Here is a 23,336-nt window from a genome sequence, read left to right on the forward strand (position 1 = left end):
ACTTTTGTTCTAAGGGCCATTCCAACAACAACTTCACTGAAATGTCAGACAAAACAGATGCCAAGCCAAAGAAAAGGAAATTGGGGATAATCAAAAGTTCGTCAAATAAGTGGATTTTAAGGAATGTCTTCAAGAAGGATGGAGAGATAGAGCAGTTTAGGAAAGGAATTCCTGAGCTTGGGGCCTATGCAACTAAAGACATGGCTGCCAAAGATGGGTGAAGGGGGCAATGGGTTGGGGGATGGTTGCACAGGAAGCCATAGAAGTGAAGAGCTTAGGAAAATTAGAAGGCTGGAAGAGACTTCAGATGAGATGAGGCGAAACCACGGATGGATTTAAATTTGCCATTGGGGGCTAGGACTTGCAGAGGTATGGTTGGAGCTGTGTAGTGAAGAGGAACCCAAAGCTGCTATAGTTCTTTATAGCATGGTGTCTGATCAAGTTCATCCTTTATTTCTTCTATGCCTTTTTCGGTAACAAAAAAACCCAAAGCTGCTAAAGTTCTTTATAGCATGGTGTCTGATCAAGTTCATCCTTTATTTCTTCTATGCCTTTTTCGGTAACAAAAAAATCAGCATATTTTGGAAATCTGAAATTCTGTTCCAAAAGGCTGTGGCTACTGAAACAATTGGAGTTGTTTAGAAGCACCAGTTGATTTTGTTGGGAGGCATGATCAAATTGAATGGTTCAGAGGCTGCTCCCTTAGCTCCTATCTTTATATGTAGGAAATCAGTTCAATGAAGAAGGATAGAAAAAGAAATCCAGGAAAATGACAAGCCAGTGAGTTTGACCTCCATTGCATGTAAAGTTATTGAAATCCTTGCTGAAGATAATATGGAACATTTGGATAAAAAATAGTCCTAAAAGATAGCCAATATGGATTAGGGAAGGACAGATCTTACCAATCTAGAAAATAAACAGCAGTGGAGAGCTTTGGGCCCAAAGTCACCTGTTCCTCCCAAGCATGGTACACTCACTACAGATCATGTCATGCATAGGTAACTGGCTGATTAATAGGACCTAGGGAGAAAATAGTGGTACAGGGATTGTGCTCAGCCTAGGAGAATATTGGCAGTGCGATCGCATGTGGGCTTGTTTTGGGACCTCTTGTTAACACCTTTATAAATAACCTGGAGTTAGGGGTCACAAGCACAGTGGCTAAACATGCAGTTGCTACAAAGCTAATGAAGATGGTAAACAGTAAAGTTGCACAGGACAAGTTACAGGAGGATTTGGGAATTGTATAGACAGATGACCAGTGAAATTTAATATAGAGAAATGCAAAGTGTCTCAGAAGGGGCAAAATATCCAGGAAGAAGGGACTGTTACTGAAATGGAAAGGCAATAATGTGCATGGAAAATTGAAAGTTATAGGGGTCCTGATTTTCAATGAATTGAAGCTGTTGCAACAAAACTTGCTGGCAGTGAATAAAGAAAATCAGTTGTTGAGAAATATTAACATAGTGAGGCAATCCTGTTACTTTATAAATCATTGCAACTGCACATAGAATATTGTATACAGAACCTTAACATTGCAAAAGGAGGCCATTCATCCCATCGAGTCTGCACTGGCTCTCTGAAAGAGCAATCTACCTAGTCTCACTCCACTGTCTTATTCCTGGAACCTTGTACATTCATTCTTTTAAATAGCAATCCAATTCCCTTTTGAATACCTCGATCAAACCTGCCTCCACTGCCCTCTCAGGAAGTTGGTTCCAGGTTCCAACCACCCTCTGGGTAAAAAAATGTTTCCTCGTACCACTTTTGCTTCTTTTGCCAATTATTTTGAATCTGTGCCCTACCGTTCTTGATGCTGTCTTGAGTGGGAACTTATGATGGCTACAGCACAAGAATATTAAAGTTATTAAAAAATACAGAAAGCAAACCAAGGTGTTTGAAGAGATGGAGGGTAGGGTTTGGATTTGGAGAAGCAATATTGGAAATTGGGTATGTACTCACTGGATAAAAAAAGATTGAGGTGATACACTTATTTTTTTAGGATTCTAAATGGATTGAATAACGTACATTGTTACAAACTATTTCACCTCATCCACAACAGTAGATCTAGAGGATATGGCCTGCACTTGAAAGTGGGGTAAATTCAAAACTTATCTGCAGAAACAATGGGGTTAATTTTAACCTTGCAAAACAAGAAACCTAGGAGATTGGGTGAAACATCAGGTTTACACCATGCCTGATATTCCTCCCCATTTACTTCAGTGGAGAGTAAAATCAGGCAGGATACAAAACCAATGTTGCGCTTGGGCCCAGTATTTCAGTGAGTGGTCATTCTATAGAATAGAATCCCCCCCCCAGGGAAACAGTGAAAGTAGTTAACAATGATTCATTAAAATACAAGCAAGATATATTTGTTTCAGCAAATAACATTTTGGGATCCACTGCATGAGTAATTTGAGACATGACCTGTGATGAGATTACGATGCTTGGGAGGAACAGTTGACTTTGGACCCATGGTTCCCAAAGCTCCCAACTACTTTGTTTTTCCTCACCACTGTTGTAGATTAATTGATAGAGATTGATTGCTCAGTTTGGTCAACAACTCCATTATTGTTATCTCATGTGACTGTCAGGATGACAGAAGATGAACTAGATGAATCTTGATATTTTGTTCAGCAATTCCTATGTTCTAGTTAGCATCTGGAAAGAGAAAAGGCAGGTTATTGTTTCATTGTCACACCTTTTCTCTATTGACTCTTCATTTTTAAAGACAAACAAAATCCATAAAGAGGCTTCACGTGGACCTCAAATAAACATTGTTAATTTTGCACATCCGACCTGAATGTTATAACAAAGACTTGATATCTAAATTAATGTGGAATCTAAAATTATTAAGGGAAATAGACAGGGTAAATGCTCCAACAAACAGTTTGTGAGATGGTGTCACAGTTGTATCAGGTTTGTCTGACTAACACTTTTTGTTACAGGATTTCAGAGGCAAAGACTCCAGCAGAATTAGATACTTCATTGTTCCTCTCTCACCTGGATGCAATTTGGAAAGGATTTATCAATATGCATGGTGTAGCAAAGTTTGTCACTAAAGCCTATCCAGTCTCTGGATCTATTGATTACCTCATTGAGGTAAGAAACTTTTTTTCTTATCCACCCCACCCTCCCCAGCAAATTTTCTCCTGTTTTTGGGCATTGACTCATTGCTGGTGTGAAATTTCACAAGCAGCACTTTACTTAACTGACCAACATTTCTGCCTTAGGCCTAAATGATAATCTAGACATAGGACCATGTAGGATATCACTATGAAATTCCCTTCTATGCTAAACCTGTACTGAATACTCTGAGCTGAGCTGAGGTGCCTGCTCGAGCAGAATACTTAGCGGCTGGGGCAAGAAAAAAATCTGTGCAAGTTCCCCCATTCCTGACTGCTATATGGCCGTTCTGCTGGAAATAGTGTATGGAAGCTAGATGAGTATGCTGGCTTTGAGGGAACTCCTGCATTGATTTTGTGACAACCAGAGGGTTCTTAAGTCTATACACACTGCTAGTTTTAAAACTATTTAATTATTCCTAGCAGGTGTATTTTGCAATGAGGGCTGGGAAGGCAATCAGGTCCTGTTGAACCAGTAATGATTGGAAATGAATGTTAAATGCGAGTGAACTCTTCCACTTTTCTGGGAGATGTGGAGCCAGGAGAAACTTTAAGGGTATTTTCCACAGTCTGTGCACAGGAACAGTCATGAATAGTGTTTTTAAAATACTCTTTTCTATTGTTTGCTGGCAAGACGTCATAGCTAACAATCTTCTGTGGTGAGCCAAATAACTTTACAAACTTTGATATTTTTCCAGGTCTTTTGAAGTGTAGTGATTTAAAAAAAAATCTTTTCCACATATTAGTTGGAAGTCATGAGTCTTGATTTTGGAAGTCTCCTGACAGGGGTTTTAGAAATTAAGACTTTGAATATGTTTCTTTTATTGTAAGGTTAAAACCTAATTATTGCAAAATGACTCCAATTAGAAGGGAGGAAAAGACATGACTAATAATTTAAAAAGTAGTTGTAAAGTTATTACTGAATCACTTTTACTTTTCGCGTTGCCTTGATTGATTTTTTCTTAACTATGCTGTTAAAATAAAACCTTTGTACATTTTGTTATAGTCAAGAAACCAGATCAAAATTTTATCTTTAATCACATCTGCACTAGCTACTGTCACCAATTTTGTCACTAAAAAGCAGGATTTTGTGCAGCCAATAAACATTGGTTAGTTTACATCAATTCCAGTCAGCTTGGATTTAGTGTTAGTATCAGGTGAAGGGAGGAGTGGAATGGCTTCACATGTGCAGCAGAAGAACTGATGTCATTTTGTGATTTTGTGCTCAGCTCTATTACTATTTGAGTTTTCTACCTGCTATTTATGTGCCATCCTCAACTTGCCTGCATTTTTAGCAAATTAATATTTTATTTTTCTCTGCCATAAACCACCCTGTTTGTAGTGCAGAGTTCATTGTTTTTTTTTTGCATTTTTTTTAAATGTAACTGTTTGTGTGTGTTCTTAGGATTTGCCTGATACAATTCATATTGGTGGCAGGATTTCACCCCATACAGTCTGGGATTATGTGGGAAAACTGAAGTCATCTCTCTCCAAGGTATTGTATTGTGGTTTAGTCAGTGTCACTGTTATAATCCACTACAAGTTATATATTGTGACATAAAATTCATCACATCATTTTGCTTTCACTCCATGATTAGGAATTAGGGATTTGCATGTATTTACAGCTGAATTGGTTCTTTAATTTCGTCTGCCATGTAGAAAAGTTTAGTCTTAAATCTAATCTTTTCACATTTCTGTTGCAAGTAACAGTTATTCTGATTTTTCAGCTGATGTTTAAAAACATTCATTCAACAATTTCTGAACAACAGTAAACCAAAAGCATTCTGCGCACATCATCTCTTCAAGTGTTACTGACTTTAGAAAACTGGTGCACAGATTTGAGATTGTGACAGTACTGGTACCTTTGTAATTAGAGATTGTCAACAGCAGACTTGCTAAATATGCTCTTTAAAATGATCTAGATACTGTGACTGTAAAACTACATTTGACTTGACATTATAGCTACATGTTATTGTAGCATATTGTAACAGCAACTACTGGTTAGATTTTAAATCCCACTTTCCAGCAGAATTTTGTCCCTCTGTTTCTCTTGTAAATATCTAATCTCTGCTTTGTAACTAAGGTGTAGCCCTCTTACTGCAAGTATTTGTCAACAGCTTTCGTGATGAAATGGCTTTTTGACTAGAATTTGGAGAATATAAAGAACGCTCTTTATAATAATATACTCAAAATGGATGTCCAAAATTTTAAATACATTTAAGAAAAAATTAATTAGAACTATTGTCTGATCCTCTGCAAGTTCCTGTGTGCATGTTTGTCTGCATACATCTGTAGCAAAGCTTCTCCCACCAGCAACTAACTGACACTGGCTCCCTAAGGATAGTGATTTCAAATACATGGCATGCCTACAGCGTTTGACTGTATGAGAATGCCATTGTGAAACCAAAACAGTAGGTTTATTTGTTGAACTGATGTCAAAAAAAAATCTAATAGACATATGCTTGAGTCCTCTAAGGGCCAAACTGTCATTTGCAAATAATGATTATAAGTGTGTATTCAATGAGTTAGCTAACAAAGCTACTGGGTCATTTCATGAGATTATTGAAAAATGGACCTGAAAAGTTGTTTTATATGAAATCACTCTTGGCTTTTGGGGTGTTAGGTGATTTTTATCAACATATGTTTGCATTTATATAGCAACTTTTAATACAGTAAAACATTCCAAAGCACGTCACTGGAGTACCTTGCTAACAGTATATACTGCAAACTGTGTCAACTCTTCCAAATTTCTATTTCCATTCAGCCTCTGACTTAAGTAATCTAATGAGTTCCAAACTTTTTCAAGCTGGATGAAACCATGTTGAACTGATTCAGTGATCCTGGCTATTGGGCTGCTGTGTGAGGCTCCAAAGGAGCTGATTGCACCAAAAGCTATCAAAGCCAGCTCATGAATATCACTTAAAATATATGACCTCTGCCACTTAAGGCTGGTGCATAGAATACAGTTACATAGAAGGCTACTAAAATTCATGAGCCTACAACCATTAAAGGGCTGTAGCTCACATTTAAAGTAATGTACCCATTCCAAGGTAAGTGTCCACATGTGGGGACAGAAATTGTTGAGGCCTTTTGGAGGGCTTTGGGTTACTTTATAATTATTAAGTCCAAAGGCTATATGGAAGGACAAAAACAAATACTGGTTGTTGAAGTACTGCAGATGGTAATGTAAGACATGGTGTTGAATGGGCCACTGCATTGTGAAAAATGGGGCAGAACTGTGTAGGATCAGATTAATCACTTTAGTCAAACAGATCACTGGGGCACAAGACTGTTAGAGAAAAAATATTGCTTGGAATAACTGCAAGAATTAATTCAATGCTCAAATTTAGATCAGGGTCTTCAAGCGTAGACCACGAAAACTCTCCTGCACATATTTTATACGGGCAAACAGTGCTAATAAACAGCTCGGACAAATTTAAGTATAATCGAAATGATTTGACTTGCTGAGGCACCCTCGTTCCGGCAGCGCAGCCTCATAACTAAGAATGTTTTTGGCAGAGCACGCTCCCAAATTTTTTGTCTATTTGGACGTGTATCCCAACAGAGTTGGCCAGGTGGAAACATTTTGGCGAGGAACTGGAGCTGAGGTGCAGATCAGTCATGATCTCATTGAATGATGGAATAGGCTCGAGGGGCTGAATGGCCTCCTGATCCCTCTCCTTCCCCACCACCCACCACCCCCCCGCCCCCCCAACCAACATCCTGTATGCAAGTGTTGAGATTTGATGGGGAAGGGGAGTCCATGTGGCGATGTAGCTACTGTTAGAACTATAATTGCAGTCTAGCTTTTGTTTTAAGTGTTTTTTGTTTTTGTTTCTTACCACGGCAAATACAGGAAGTCTGTCTCATTCGTTTTCACCCAGCCACGGAGGAAGAGGAAGTCACCTACATTTCGCTCTACTCCTACTTCAACAGCCGGGGGCGCTTCGGCGTGGTGGCAAATAACGCCAGACACATCAAGGACCTCTATCTAATTCCGCTTGCTGCCCATGACCCGATTCCCTCCAAATTATTACCTTTTGAGGGCCCAGGTAAGAGCAGATTATTTAGAAACATGAATAGAAAAATGCAAGTTGAACAACAACTAAAACAGTCATAGATAACCTGGCAACAATGCTATAATATACATGCTGCCGACACACAGCTACATAATATACTCACTCACATGTCCCAGTATGGTGGTAACTCTTTATCGGGTGAAATTGCCTGTTTAAATGTATTTTCTCCCAGTTCAAGAGTTTTTTGCACCATTTGTGAGAGCTCTCAATCCCTCTTTCCATTGTGTGGGAGAATCCACTATACTCAATACCTTTCTCCTACCACCTTCTGTAGGAAGCTAGGCTGAATGTAATTAAAACTGACTTCAGTGGGTGTATTGTAGACCTAGTTTGGGGGTGGGAGTGAGGGGCCACATGCAGAAGTGATGTGGCTTCACCCCTTCCTTCTATATTCCTTCCACCCCACACTACAGTACAGATTAGATGTTTGATGCAATGTCAGATGCACCTCTCAGTGCTTTGTGGCACTGTACATACTAATACTTAACCCCATTAGGTCTAAGCATCTTCCCAGCTGCACGCAGTAACATGTGGAATCTATAAATCGTGTACTTGCACAATTACATGGTCACACTCAACATTGCGGCAGTTACAGGATTAAACAAATGTACAGTCACCATTTGGTATCATGTGACTTTCTACACCCTAATTAAAATGAGCCCCAAGAACCGAATGAATGATCGTTACAAACTGTAACGTGATTTTATAAAATTTAGGTTTGCAGGACTGGATGATGTTTTCAAAAGCAGTTTGCTCTAGGAGTTGCCCTAGTGTTTGGTGTTGTCAGTCCAGCACCGAGAGTGGCAGTCAGCTTCCAGACGTCTGTGCACGTTAAGGGGTACCAAGTGTCATTTGAAATTCTTAAGAACTTAAGAAATAGAATGAGCAGTCTTAGCTACATGGTTTTGATTTTTGGCTGATACAGAAGCAACTGGAGCAGCTCCATGACTTAAAGGTGAGTCCATTCAATTTGAAATGTCTGTCACGTGTAGTAGCCAACATTCCTGATAAAGGTGAGCAGAGTGTCATTTAAGGTGAACTTGCCTTGTGTTTCAGTTTATACTTTTATTATATTTTGAAGAACTATTTCATATATTTACACAGAAAAGCAAGATCTTTTTCTGGCATTCCATCATATTATAACTTTCCCAGGACAAGGCTTGCGACTTGTCACTGTGTTATAGGGCTTCTTTCAGAAATTTCTACACCCAAGACTGTTCTTTGGGACTTTCATTTAAATGATAAATTACCTCACTCTAGCGCATTGCAAAACATCCTTAGAACTGGACTTGGATATGACAGTTTCATTGATATTAATAGCACTGTGCATTAAGGCACTAGAGTTTTGGAGAATTTAACAAGTATGTTTTCCCCTTAAAAAAACAGCTCAAATGCTTGTCTACATATTCTCCATTTGCATACCTCTTTTAAAAATTAAAATTCTTTATGAAGGTTTTTATTCATATTCCTTGCATACATACTACTTTGTCTCACAAGTATAACCTTGAAACATAGGCAAAAGTATGAGTTTTGGTGTTATTTGGAGACGTAAAGTTCTCAGGTAATAATTTTAACTCTGCATCAGGGAATAATTATTCAGCTTCTCTGTGTATATTTAGGGTTTGACTTTTAGTGTCTTCTCTTCTGGAGCTGATTTTTACATTGGGTAGTTTCTGATATCCTCACACCTGTATATTTTGTGTACAATTTTTTTTTTGTTTTCAGTATTGTAACTTTGTTTTCATCATTACTATTATTAATAAAGTTATTTCCAGAACATTGCATTTGGGATTCTTGTGAGTGTGAAGTGTTCAGCAATGGATGAGGTTCAGCGCCTGGCACCATGACAACGTTCAATGTATTTGAATCCTGGACCCTTGACAGTGTTTAAAGTTCAGCGCCTTATAATGGGAGAGTGTGATTCAGCAGCTGGCACCGTGATAGGGTTTGATGCAGTTCGGAGACTGCAAGTTTTCTCTTTACAGCATTCAATGTGGGAAGACTCCTGCGTACTTTACTTCTGCAGTGCTGGATGTCGAATTCAGTCCCTGCTCATTTTTCATTGGTCATGGTGAATGTGGATTCAATGTCTGCAGATAACAGCTCACCACCTGTAATTAACACCTGGGAGGTTTGCTCCTGACTAATATTCATTTAAGTTGTATTATCTGTTTATGAAAATGAAACCCAGAAGGTTCCCATTGGTACCAGTTTTCAATATGTTCTAATTTGTTCTAGTTATAAATGACAACAAAATGATACATTAACACCTTTGTTAATGATCTTTGTTTCAATTCTTAGCATCTTGCATTCTGCTCCATTTTATGCCCCTTGTTCTAATGTTCTCAGCAGCTTTATAACTGTATTCCATGATCAACAGGATAGCTGCCAGTTTTTCCTTTCTCTTGTACTGTTTGCTGATCCTGCGTTCTGCTCTTATCTCTGAATCTAATTCAGAACTGGTAAAAGCAAAATACTGCGGATACTGTAATTCAGAACTGGTAACACTTGCCCATTCAGAGCAGTTGATTAGGTTAGTTTCAACTTAAATGCTGACTAGGAGTTTGGTGCTGTGCTATTGAAGCTACAACACTCCTTCAGTGTTGTGTGGTTTGTAACTAGTTTTTATATGCCTTTTGGCTAAAGTGCGAACAATTCAATTAACCCATACGCTGTTGAGTGAAACTAGACTCCGAATAATAGCTATGAACAGTGCTTTGTCCCTTCCCTTGTTGAATTAAGAACACAAGAATATTTAGGAAATGACCCCTAAGCCACCATACCTGCTCCTTTTTGATCAATATGTCCCACCCACCCTACTATCTCACCATGAATGGTCTTTGGAACCTATACGTGCTGTCAGCTACAGCAGCACTTGCTGATAATTTATTAAAAGTTAAAACATTGCCTTAACAAACCAGCAATGGTTTGTTTTACGCAATAGATAGTGACTTTGCTTCATTTGTTCTTGGGTTGTGAGTAACACTAGCAATGCAGTATTGCATTGCAGGCATTAAAAGTCAACCAATGTACTATAGGGTTGGAATTACATGAAGTAAGAATCCCCTTCTCTAAAGTTATTGGGTTTTTACAACCTACTGCAGCATACAAACTTATGAATTAGGAGCGGGAGTAGGTCATTCGGTCCCTCACCTGCTCCGCCATTTAATAAGATCATGGCTGATCTGATTGTGGCCTCAGTGCCACTATCCTGCCTATCCCCAATACCCTTAGATTCTTGACTAACAAGGGAGTCAATCTATCTTTGCCTTAAAAATATTCTGTGACCCTGCCTCTGCCTCTCTCTGGGGAATATATTTACAAAGACTCAACAACCCTCTGAGAGAGAGAAGTTCTCCTCATCTCCATCTTAAATGCGAGACCCCTTATTCTTAACTTGTGTCCCCTAGGTCTGGTCATCATTTTGGGTGCCAACCAATTCAATTTCACAGCTTAAAGTGCTGGAATTTAACTCGTCAATCAGGATTGCTAGTCTAAAATCAAAATCACAAGGACATCATCCTTGTAACAGAAAGTAATTATCTGTTTATGACAATTAAATTGCCCTGTATAGTACCAAAGGATCAGAAATAATCACACAATTAGGGTGTTCTTACCACTTCAACTTTGTGCTTATCATGAGAATTAGCAGTAAAATGCAGAATTGAATTCATATGGTAATCTTGGGTAAAGATCTTGAGCTTTTCCTTAAATTATATCCTACTTTTAAATGAGGCTTGTCCTACAATCATGAGCAGAGAATGACTTTTAACATGCAACAACCAGTTTGCTTACCGCATGATCCTACAAATGGGGAAAAAGATAAATTACCCTTTAATCTGTTGGTTTGGGGGAAATGGTTGGAATGCCAGGACAGGAGAACTCATTGCTCTTCAAATAGCACCAAGGGATCTTTTCGTGTCCACCTGAACCAATGGAACAGATAGACAAGGATTTCAGTTTAACATCTCATCCAAAAAAGAATGCTGCACTCCTATTGCACTGGAATGTTGACCAGGATTAAGCGTTCAGGTCCTGCAGTAGGATTTGAGGCTACAAACTTAATGGACAAGAGTCCTGCAGCTAAGGCTAGCTGGCATACAATAGGATCAAATATCTCTGATGTCTTTTAGTAACAGCATCAGATAAGCAGTTACATTGGATTTTTTTTACCAGTGAATTTACATTCGAATATATGTGCACACATTTTTGCTTCATGGTTTTTAAAGCCACATTTTCTGAAGCTTGTTTTAAGTTTCAAAAGCATAAGTTTTTAAAATTTTGTTAATTAGTATATAACTGTTACAATCTGTAGATCTCTGAGCTTACAAATAAGCAGCAAAGTAATTCTGGGGAGGTTTTATTGACTTGCCATATGTTTGGTAAGTAATTTGAGAATAAGACTGACTTCATTTTTGTTCATTTGAACCAACTCTACAGGCCTAGGTAGAAAATAGAATTCACCATACTGAAAGATTAATATTGCAGTGCAGAGCAGTTTCAAATAACCACACCTCTGGGGTCAATCATCAACAGGAAGATTGGGCTCCATAAAGTTTCAAACCCAACTACTAATGACCAATGCAAAGGATTCAAAAGCAAAGAGCATAAGTCCAAAATAGCAAAGTTAAGAGTAAGAAAATCAGGCAGAATTGTTTTTTTCATCAGAGAGGGAGGGAGGCAGACTGGAAGAGCTTACCAAGGATGATCAGTGAAATCGAATCTGAACATGGTTTCTGGAGATATAGAAAGGGCGAGCAGTTATTGAAAAGGATTGGTCCACCTTAAGGAGCCTTTTTGTTCTGAAATCTTTGTTTTCATAAATTAATATTAATCATGGTTTATCAATCCAAATTATCTATAAACTACCCGACAACCTGCCCCACCGCCATTGCTGCCAATCCCGAGTCCATCGCATCATCACCTCTAGGCTTGATTACTCTTGAACAGTCCCCCTTACCTCAATCTTCCACAAGAGTAAATCCATCCAAAATGGCTGTGACCTGTGTCACCTCTCACTCACCACCTCCCCACTCTCAAATGCCCACTAGATTGATATCTGGAATGAGAGTATGAGAGGATTTCCCTATGAGGAGAGATTGAATAGAATGGGCTTATACTCTGGATGATCTCATTGAAATGTATAAAATTCTTGAAAGCTTGACAGGGTAGATGCTGGGAGGTTATTTTCTCCTGGCTGGAAAGTCCAGACTTAGGGAGCATGGTGTCAGGATAAGAGAATGGCCATTTTGGATTGAGATGAGGAATTTCTTCACCCAGAGAGCTGTGGATGCTCAGTGGTTGAGTATATTCAAGCCGATAGATTTTTGGACTCTACAGAAATCTGCAATATGGGGATCAGGTGGGAATTTAGAGTTGAGGTTGAGGATCAGGTGTAATCATATTAAATGACAGAGCAGCATCAAAGGGCTGTATGATTCTCTGCTCCTGTTTCTTATGTTCTAAGCTTCTTATGCCTCATCAAGTTCACATGAGTTCAACTCCCTGCTTACAAGTTGTCCCTATCTTTCCTCATGACTCCCCCACTCCTCCAGGTTGCTCTGTGTTCCCATGGTCACTGCTCCCATCATTTTGCCGCCTGTTCCTGTTCATTGGAACACTCTGCCTACTTCCTTTCACCTTCCCTCTCTGCCAAAATCGACAGAACACACCTCTTCAATTATGCCTTCAGTCCTCAGGCTCCTCCAACAATTTTCCAATTTGATTTCCTGCTCCATAGTCTTCGCTTCTTCTCCCTGTGAATGTAAATCACTTGAGATGTTTCCTTCCACCTGAGAGGTGCTAAAACATTGCCTGCAGGAGTTGTATATCCGACTTGTGCAGGGTTAATTTTTAAATTGAAAATTGGGCTTAATCGTTATGATCTGGAATGCAGTGCTTGCGGGGGTGGAAAGGGGGAGCCGATAGTAACTTTCACAAGGAATTGGATAAAGGAAAGAAAAATAATTTGGGCTCTAGAGAAAGAGGAGTACGGCTAATTGGATAATTCTCTCAAAGAGTCGGCGTAGGTGCAATGGGCCGAACGACCACCTCCTGTCTTGCATGTTGAGCTTGCTGGTCTGGGGCCCTCTGGTCGAGTGTGAGATATGGAAACGATCAGCTTGTTGATGTTGTACAGCCATCCTCACTGGGTGTGTGATCTGACGGTGCCAGGGCTGTGCTTCGCCCTAAAGTCCCAGAGAAGGTCTGTAACTACACACGCGGCAGAAGTTCATTCACAGAGATCTGTGACAGCTCGCCCCAAAGCGGACGGTTGGAGGGAGCCAGAACAGGAGCTGAAGCTGATGCTGATGCTGTGGGGGGACTCTCGCCAACACTCTACCATTCAGACTCAGGGAGAAATCCTGCGTTAAAGACTCGGGCGTGTTGGGACCTCTTCGCTTACCTTAGCTTGCTGCTGTAAGTAGGGAGGTCGGGCAGAACTTCGGAATCCCAGTACACAGCGGGGTTAGGGATGGACGGCTATTGAAGTAGATTACAGGAGTGGATTCGAGAGGGAGAGTAAGCGAGCAGGAATGAATCCCTATTGATACGGTTTTTGTGTGTGTGTGTGTGTGTGTGTGTGTGTCCTGTCAGACACTGAGCTGCTGGATTTACAGCATAGTGAGTGGCTGATTTTGAGCAGTTCTTGTGTAAACATTTAAGTTGACGGTAGCTGGTTTATTTTAAATATTATTGTCAATAGAAGAGTCAGTCTGTGATTTCCCCCCGCCCCCACAGCAGCTCAGACACCCCCCTCCACCACCACACCGCCCCCCCCAACCCCCCGCACCAACATACATAGACCATGAAATCCGCCTCAGTGATCTCCAAGCTGTAGGGAAGAGATGGGACTTAAAAACACTGCCAAACAGTCTTCACACGCCACCTCTTCATGACGCCTGCAGCTTTCTGCCCTACAGTATTGACGGTGCCATCCCCTTTTCCTAGTATCCCGCTTTTTTTTTTAAGTCAGGGTATGTTTTCCTGAATGGAAGTGAGTGAGGATCCCGGAGTGACCCCTATACTGCCAGTCTGGTTGGCTTGGGACTCTGGTTGATAACAGACTGCCAGTGTCGTGTAGAAAGTAAAACTGATAGCACAAGAGGTGCAGCGCAGGAGGCGGCCGTTCAGCCACCGTGCCCATGCTGACTCTATTTAAGTTTGTCCCACTGGCCTGCTCTTTCCCCTTGCCTGCAAATGACCCCCTCATTTTGAAATGTGTCATTGAATCTGCTTCCACCACCCTTTCAGGCAGTGTCTTCCAGATCACAGTTCACCGCAGAAAAATACTCCACCTTCTTATGCTACTAACTTCACACAAAAAAATTATTGAAAGTATAAATTCTAACCGTTTTTACATAAGTGTCACCTCCTTCCCTTCGACTGAATCGTTTCTATTTCCGAGAAGCTAATGTCCCGGTCCAAACAAAGACCCTTTTTTAAAAAAAAAATATTTCATTCGGATTGTCTGGTCCGATTATAAAACTGACAAACTCTTTAAAAACTGGCAAACTCTAAATGTAACTGGATTCCCTGGTAGCAGCTTTAGTTGTGCAAAAGATTGTTGGAGGAAATTAGCCGGGGCGGGGGGAAGATGTCCCCCTTTTTGCAGCCAAGTCTTTCAGTTGGCCGAGGAAGCAGCAGACGAGAGCTGCGTATGTAGCTTGAATAGCTCATCAGCTGTTAGAATGATCGCTGAGCAGCGCTGTAACCGCGCTCGCTTTCAAATAGCTGGAGCATTTGATCTGGGAACAGAACTGAATTGAACTTTTAGACAAGTTAGAAATTGTGCTGTACGTTTCTTAGTTTGTAAAGCTGCAAACCGCTACGAAATATTAAAGTTTAAAGAGTTCTTGGCAACGCGCTGGGAGTGTATGACTGTGGTGGGGGACGGGGGGGGCGGTGGGGGGGGGCTGTGTGTGTGTGTGTGTGTGTGTGTGTGAGATGCTACACCTGTCAATACTGCATGGTCTAAGACATTTTGTCCCTTCCTCTCCTAAAGGAAGCTGTCTCTTGTGAGGATCCCGTTCCACAGCGACCTCCCGGCCACTCTCAATGTATTGGCCGCTATTCCACTCTGGGAGGCGTCGACTGGCACCCACAGTCAAAACCCTTTATCAGGATTCGTTGGTGCAGTGATCAGCAGTCGGGACCCTGTCTAACTCCCTACTTGGATGGAAGTTCCGCCAAATTTGCCTTCCCTGAGATCAGCTCGGTACAGACCAGGCAGCGAGGCCGAGAGCTGCTGCATTACCCTAGCACCAAACGCCTCGTCAGTTTAGTCACTCAGTTATTTCTGTGCTGGCCGGACTTGATAAATGTCCCGACAATCCCATCCCAGCTCTTGACGGCCTTGGCGACTGTAAATATGGACTGGACTTCTCAGTCTTTCTCCGACAGGAGATGGTTTCTATGTCGGATGAGGTGGTGTGGAGTGAGACTTGCTGTCAGTGGATTTGGGGCTCCCACTTCCTGGCCACAGCTCACTGACTGAATCGTGATTCCGGACTTGTCTAAAATGATCCTCCGGAATAGAGGAATCATTAAGTCGCCTCATTAAACCAAATGCGTAAAATTCCAGCAGGAGAATTAAAAGCGGGACTGGGCTCCAGCCAGGAGTTGTGTTTACTGTTCTTGGTAGGAGTTTGCTGTGCGCACATTGGCTTTGGTGGTTCCCTACATTCCAACAGTGACTACTTCAAAAAAAAAATAATAATTTGTGGTAAAGCGTTTCGAGGCGGCCGGGATGTAAATGGGGATTTCTTCCCTCCTGATAAGCCTTTTTAATATGACAATACAGCGTTTAGCCTGACTGGGCAATGAATTCGCTAAACGCGTGTGTATTTCAGGGAGATCACTGTTGTGATGCTTATTTTGTGACTGGTTATATCCCTTGCCCCCCCCACCCCGACGCTTGAACCTGCCTGGAGGCTCCTGGATTCAGTGACCTGTGAAGAGAGGTTCCCAGTCCACTTGACTCCGAATTGAAGTGTGCCTGGACTAGGATATTCCTGGTACAAAGACGGGGAACCTGCAGCGATGACGGAAGAAAATCTCTCTCTCTCTCTCTCTCCATTTATTCAGCGTTCCAATTGCATCTGACAGTAACAGGAACAACCCGCTCAAACTGACCGAGGGACCCGTACGATCCCACTTGGATTTGAGGATTATTCCCAAGAGCCTTCAACCAGTTTTATTTTTAATCTGATGAGGTTAATCCTGAGAAGTTTAAGCATTTAAAATAATTGTTTTCTCAGCTATAGACTGCCTGTCCAGACTGGTACTTCAAGCAACAAGCAGGCTATACAGATTAGAGATGGAAACCATTCCTATTGCTGTTGTTGGAATGATATAATCCCAGTTTTCGAGAGAATCTGCAACTCTGAATTTCACAGGAAAATAGCCACTTCGCTTTCACCACACTCACTCTATGCCCAACTTTGCCTCCCTGCAACCCCTCTACCCCTCTCCTACTCCATTTATCCCCATTTTGTCATCCCCACCTCTCCCCACTCTCCACCCCAACCCCTCCCCACTCTCCACCCCAACCCCTCCCCACTCTCCACCCCAACCCCTCCCCACTCTCCACCCCAACCCCTCCCCACTCTCCACCCCAACCCCTCCCCACTCTCCACTCTCCACCCCAACCCCTCCCCACTCTCCACTCTCCACCCCAACCCCTCCCCACTCTCCACTCTCCACCCCAACCCCTCCCCACTCTCCACCCCAACCCCTCCCCACTCTCCACCCCAACCCCTCCCCACTCTCCACTCTCCACCCCAACCCCTCCCCACTCTCCACCCCAACCCCTCCCCACTCTCCACCCCAACCCCTCCCCACTCTCCACCCCAACCCCTCCCCACTCTCCACTCTCCACCCCAACCCCTCCCCACTCTCCACTCTCCACCCCAACCCCTCCCCACTCTCCACTCTCCACCCCAACCCCTCCCCACTCTCCACCCCAACCCCTCCCCACTCTCCACCCCAACCCCTCCCCACTCTCCACCCCAACCCCTCCCCACTCTCCACCCCGACCCCCCCGCCACTCTCCACCCCGACCCCCTCGCCACTCTCCGCCCCAAGACCCCCCCGCCACTCTCCGCCCCAAGACCCCCCCCCCCACTCTCCAACCCAAGACCCCCCCCCACTCTCCACCCAAGACCCCCCCACTCTCCACCCAAGACCCCCCCACTCTCCACCCAAGACCCCCCCACTCTCCACCCAAGACCCCCCCACTCTCCACCCAAGACCCCCCCCACTCTCCACCCCAACACCCCCCCCACTCTCCACCCCAACACACCCCTACTCTCCACCCCAACTCCCCCCTCCATCCCAAGCACCCCCACTCTCCACCCCAACCTCCCCAACTCTCCACCCCAACTCCTCCACTCTCCACCCTCAACCCAATCTTCCACCCCATCTCTCACCACTCTGCTCCCCACTCTGCACCCCATCTCTCCCCACTCTGCACCCCATCTCTCCCCACTCTGCACCCCATCTCTCCCCAATCTGCACCCACCTCTCCCCACTCTGCACCCCATCTCTCCCCACTCTGCACCCCATCTCTCTCCACTCTGCACCCCCTCTCTCCCCACTCTCCACCCCATCTCTCCCCACTCTCCACCCCATCTCTCCCCACTCTCCACCCCATCTCTCCCCACTCTCCACCCCATCTCTCCCCACTCTCCACCCCATCTCTCCCCACTCTCCACCCCAACAGCCCCCCCACTCTCCATCCCAACACCCCCCCCCACTCTCCACCCCAACACCCCCCCACTCTCCACCCCAACAACCCCCCCCCACTCTCCACCCCAACTCCCCCCCACTCTCCACCCCACCCCCCCACTCTCCACCCCTAACCCCCCCTCCTCCACCCCAAGCACCCCCCACTCTCCACCCCAAGCACCCCCCACTCTCCACCCCAAGCCCCCCCACTCTCCACCCCAAACCCTAGTCTCCATTCCCAACCCCCTCTCCTCTGCCCCCAACCTCCCATTTTCCACCCCAACTTCCCCCTGCTCTCCACCCAAACTCCCCGCCCCCCCTGCTCCCCACCCCAATCCCCCCTCAGTTCCCCATTCTCCTCCACCCAAATCCTGCCTTAACTTCAACCACCCCAACCCCCCTTTCCCTTCCCCTACCCCCATCCTTTTCCCCTCTGCCTATCGCCTTGCCCCACCCCACCTCCCCATTTTGCCCCACCTCTCCCCTACCCCTTTCAAACCCACCTCTACTCCTTCAGCCCCAACTCATCCACACCCAAATCTTCACCCTCACCTGTACCTCCCTCATGCCCTCCCACCGTTCACCCCATCCTCCAACCCTCCCCCTCCACTTCTCTTCCCTTCACCCAGCTCTTGCCCCACACCGGACCTCTCCCCTTCACCCCTCTCCGTTCACCCTGACTGCTTCTCTGCCACTCCACCTTACCTTCGCACCCTCCCCCTCCTCCCTCACCCGACCTCTCCAATCCCCCTGACTCCCCGCCAATCCCTTCCCCATCCCTTCACCTTCATCCCACCAAGTGCTCCCCTTCATCCCCCACCCCAACCCCAAATTTTCTCCCACCTCCCGTTGATTTTCCCCATCCACCCCTGCCCCCTCAAGTCGTGGGTCTTCCCCATCCACCCCCCCCCCTCAAGTCGTGGGTCTTCCCCATCCACAACCCCCCCTCAAGTCGTGGGTCTTCCCCATCCACACCCCCCTCAAGTCGTGTGTCATCCACACCCACCCAACACTCCCCCCCTCCCCCCAAGTCGTGCGTCGTCCCCACCCGCCCAACCCCCCCCCCACAAGTCGTGCGTCGTCCCCACCTGCCCAACCCCCCCCCAAGTCGTGCGTCATCCCCACCCCCCCCCCGAGCCGTGCGTCATCCCCGCCCCCCCACCAAGTCGTGGGTCATCCCCTCCCCCCCCTTTCCCCTCCCCCTTTCCACCTGCCCCTTTCCCCTCCCCTTTCCACCTGCCCCCTCTCCCTCTCCCTCCCTCCCTCCCCCCCTGTCCCTCCCTCCCTCCCTCTCCCTCCCTCCCTTTCCCCTCTCCCTCCCTCCCTTTCCCCCTCTCCCTCCCTCCCTTTCCCCCTCTCCCTCCCTCCCTTTCCCCCTCTCCCTCCCTCCCTTTCCCCCTCTCCCTCCCTCCCTTTCCCCCTCTCCCTCCCTCCATTTCCCCCTCTCCCTCCCTCCCTTTCCCCCTCTCCCTCCCTCCCTTTCCCCCTCTCCCTTTCCCCCTCTCCCTTCCTTTTTCCCTATTCCCCTCTCCCTATCCCCCTCTCCCTTTCCTACTCCCTTTCCCCCTCCCCCTCCCTTTCCCTTTCCCCCTCTCCCTCCCTTTCTCCCTCTCCCTCCTTCTCCCTTTTCCCCTCTCCCCCTCTCCCCCCTCTCCCTTTCCCTCTCTCCCTTTCCCCCTCTCCCTTTCCCCCTCTCCCTTTCCCCCTCTCCCCCTCTCCCTCTCCCCCTCTCCCTTTCCCCCTCTCCCCCTCTCCCTCTCCCCCTCTCCCTTTCCCCCTCTCCCTTTCCCCCTCTCCCTTTCCCCCACTCCCCCTCTCCCTCTCCCCCTCTCCCTTTCCCCCTCTCCCTTTCCCCCTCTCCCCCTCTCCCTTTCCCCCGCTCCCCCTCTCCCTTTCCCCCTCTCCCCCTCTCCCTTTCCCCCGCTCCCCCTCTCTCCTTTCCCCCCGCACCCCCTCTCCCTTTCCCCCTCTCCCTTTCCCCCCTCTCCCCCTCTCCCTTTCCCCCTCTTTCCCCCTCTCCCTTTCCCCTTCTCCCTTTCCCCCCGCTCCCCCTCTCTCCTTTCCCCCCTCTTCCCCCTCTCCCTTTCCCCCGCTCCCCCTCTCCTCCCTTTCCCCCTCTCTCTTTCCCCCTCTTCCCCCTCTCCCTTTCCCCCTCTCCCTTTCCCCCTCTCCCTTTCCCCCTCTCCCTTTCCCCCCTCTCCCCCTCTCCCTTTCCCCTTCTCTCTTTCCCCCTCTTCCCCCTCTCCCTTTCCCCCTCTCCCTTTCCCCCTCTCCCCCTCTCCCTTTCCCCCTCTTCCCCTCTCCCTTTCCCCCTCTCCCTTTCCCCCTCTCCCTTTCCCCCTCTCCCTTTCCCCCTCTCCCTTTCCCCCTCTCCCCCTCTCCCTTTCCCCCTCCCTTCCTTTTTCCCTTCTCCCCTCTCCCCCTCTCCCTCCCTTTCCCGTCTCCCCTCTCCCCCTTTCCCTCCCCCTCCTCTCCCTTCCCCCTCTCCCCCCCTGTCCCTCCTACTCCCTCCCTCTCCCCCCCTGTCCCCCTCTCCCTCCTACTCCCTCCCTCCCTCTCCCCCCCTCTCCCTCCTACTCCCTCCATCCCTCTCCCCCCCGTCCCCCTCTCCCTCCTACTCCCTCCCTCCCTCTCCCCCCCTCTCCCTCCTACTCCCTCCATCCCTCTCCCCCCCTGTCCCCCTCTCCCTCCTACTCCCTCCCTCCCTCTCCCCCCCTCTCCCTCCTACTCCCTCCATCCCTCTCCCCCCCTGTCCGCCTCTCCCTCCTACTCCCTCCCTCCCTCTCCCCCCCCTCTCCCTCCTACTCCCTCCATCCCTCTCCCCCCCTGTCCCCCTCTCCCTCCTACTCCCTCCCTCCCTCTCCCCCCCCTCTCCCTCCTACTCCCTCCATCCCTCTCCCCCCCCTGTCCCCCTCTCCCTCCTACTTCCCTCCCTCCCTCTCCCCCCGTCCCCCTCTCCCCCCTGTCCCCCTCTCCCTCCCTCTCCCCCCCCTCTCCCCCCCTCTTCCCCCTCTCCCCCCCCTCTTCCCCCTCTCCCCCCCTCTTCCCCCCTCTCCCCCCCTCTTCCCCCTCTCCCTCCCTCTCCCCCCCTCTCCCTCCTACTCCCTCCATCCCTCTCCCCCCCTGTCCCCCTCTCCCTCCTACTCCCTCCCTCCCTCTCCCCCCGTCCCCCTCTCCCCCCTGTCCCCCTCTCCCTCCCTCTCCCCCCCCTCTCCCCCCCTCTTCCCCCCTCTTCCCCCTCTCCCCCCCTCTTCCCCCTCTCCCCCCCTCTTCCCCCTCTCCCTCCCTCTTCCCCCTCTCCCTCCCTCTCCCCCCTCTCCCTCCCTCTCCCCCCCTGTCCCCCTCTCCCTCCCTCTCCCCCCTCTCCCCCCCTCTCCCCCCCTGTCCCCCCTCTCCCCCCTCTCCCTCCCTCTCCCCCCTCTCCCCCCCTCTCCCCCCCTGTCCCCCCCCTGTCCCCCTCTCCCTCCCTCTCCCCCCCGTCCCCCTCTCCCCCCCTGTCCCCCCTCTCCCCCCCCTGTCCCCCCTGTCCCCCCTGTCCCCCTCTCCCCCCCTGTCCCCCCTCTCCCTCCCTCTCCCCCCCCTGTCCCCCCTGTCCCCCCTGTCCCCCTCTCCCCCCCTGTCCCCCTCTCCCTCCCTCTCCCCCCCCTGTCCCCCTCTCCCTCCCTCTCCCCCCCCCTGTCCCCCCTCTCCCCCCCCCTGTCCCCCCCTGTCCCCCCTGTCCCCCTCTCCCCCCCTGTCCCCCTCTCCCTCCCTCTCCCCCCCTGTCCCCCCCGTCCCCCTCTCCCCCCCTGTCCCCCTCTCCCTCCCTCTCCCCCCCTGTCCCCCCTCTCCCCCCCCTGTCCCCCCTCTCCCCCCCCCTGTCCCCCCTCTCCCCCCCCGTCCCCCTCTCCCCCCCCGTCCCCCTCTCCCCCCCCGTCCCCCTCTCCCTCCCTCTCCCCCCCGTCCCCCTCTCCCTCCCTCTCCCCCCCCTGTCCCCCCTCTCCCCCCCCGTCCCCCTCTCCCCCCCCGTCCCCCTCTCCCTCCCTCTCCCCCCCCGTCCCCCTCTCCCCCCCTGTCCCCCCTCTCCCCCCCCGTCCCCCCTCTCCCCCCCCGTCCCCCTCTCCCTCCCTCTCCCCCCCCTGTCCCCCCTGTCCCCCCTGTCCCCCTCTCCCCCCCCTCTCCCTCCCTCTCCCCCCCTGTCCCCCCTCTCCCCCCCCCGTCCCCCTCTCCCCCCCCGTCCCCCTCTCCCTCCCTCTCCCCCCCCGTCCCCCTCTCCCCCCCTGTCCCCCCTCTCCCCCCCCGTCCCCCTCTCCCTCCCTCTCCCCCCCCCGTCCCCCTCTCCCCCCCTGTCCCCCCCTCTCCCCCCCCGTCCCCCTCTCCCTCCCTCTCCCCCCTGTCCCCCCCGTCCCCCTCTCCCCCCCCTCTCCCCCCCTGTCCCCCTCTCCCTCCCTCTCCCCCCCCGTCCCCCTCTCCCTCCCTCTCCCCCCCCGTCCCCCTCTCCCCCCCTGTCCCCCCTCTCCCCCCTGTCCCCCTCTCCCTCCCTCTCCCCCCCTGTCCCCCCCGTCCCCCTCTCCCCCCCTGTCCCCCTCTCCCTCCCTCTCCCCCCCTGTCCCCCTCTCCCTCCCTCTCCCCCCCCTCTGTCCCCCTCTCCCTCCCTCTCCCCCCCCCCTGTCCCCCTCTCCCTCCCTCTCCCCCCCTGTCCCCCCCCGTCCCCCTCTCCCCCCCTGTCCCCCTCTCCCTCCCTCTCCCCCCCTGTCCCCCTCTCCCTCCCTCTCCCCCCCTCTGTCCCCCTCTCCCTCCCTCTCCCCCCCTCTGTCCCCCTCTCCCTCCTACTCCCTCCCCCCCTCCCCTCTCCCCCCCCCTCCCCTCTCCCCCTCCCCCCCTCCCCTTTCCCCCTCCCCCTCCCCCTCCCCCTCCCCCCCTCCCCCCTCCACTCTCCCCCCTCCCCCTTCCCCTCTCCCCTCTCCCCCCTCCCCCTCCCCCTCCCCCTCCCAGGGTCTCTCTACTGGAATTGTTGTGCTCTCTGCTGTGTTTGTCCTGTTTACAGTTACAGGACAGCCTCTGGTCCTGGTGTATTCTCAGTATTGACGGCCACTCCCATTCCTGTCCCTGCTGGCTCCCTCGCACTGCCCCATCAGCTTTAACCCAGAGGGGAGGACTCTGCTTCCAGTATATTCCCCAACGTGAATTATTTCTTCAGCAGGTGGATCCGGTTCTGGTCCTACACTCTGGATCCACCTGCTGCATTCTACCCCCCTCCCTCCCTCACTCCCTCCTCCTCCTCCTCCATGTGGGGTGTAGTCTGGCTTTGAGTGAAATGGGGGCACTAACCATCACTGCATTAATCAGGCTTCACTTAAATATACAAAGTAAAACATTTTATTGAGCAGAATTTTCAGTTATTGGTTGAGTGAAGCTGTTGTGAAAT

At 48.9% G+C, this 23,336-nt stretch overlaps 1 protein-coding gene across 1 annotated transcript in view; it reads left to right on the top strand.

The window, feature by feature from the left end:
* LOC121287009 (death-inducer obliterator 1-like) overlaps window positions 1-23,336 on the top strand; it is a 132,677-nt gene that overhangs the window by 106,060 nt on the left and 3,281 nt on the right. Inside the window, exons 14-16 of the mRNA XM_041204426.1 lie at window positions 2,946-3,099; window positions 4,528-4,617; window positions 6,979-7,174. Of these exons, the coding sequence (XP_041060360.1) occupies window positions 2,946-3,099; window positions 4,528-4,617; window positions 6,979-7,174 (440 nt within the window). The remainder of the gene's footprint in view (window positions 1-2,945; window positions 3,100-4,527; window positions 4,618-6,978; window positions 7,175-23,336) is intronic.

This window comes from Carcharodon carcharias, chromosome 14, assembly GCF_017639515.1.
Source record: "Carcharodon carcharias isolate sCarCar2 chromosome 14, sCarCar2.pri, whole genome shotgun sequence".
NCBI lineage: Eukaryota > Metazoa > Chordata > Chondrichthyes > Lamniformes > Lamnidae > Carcharodon > Carcharodon carcharias.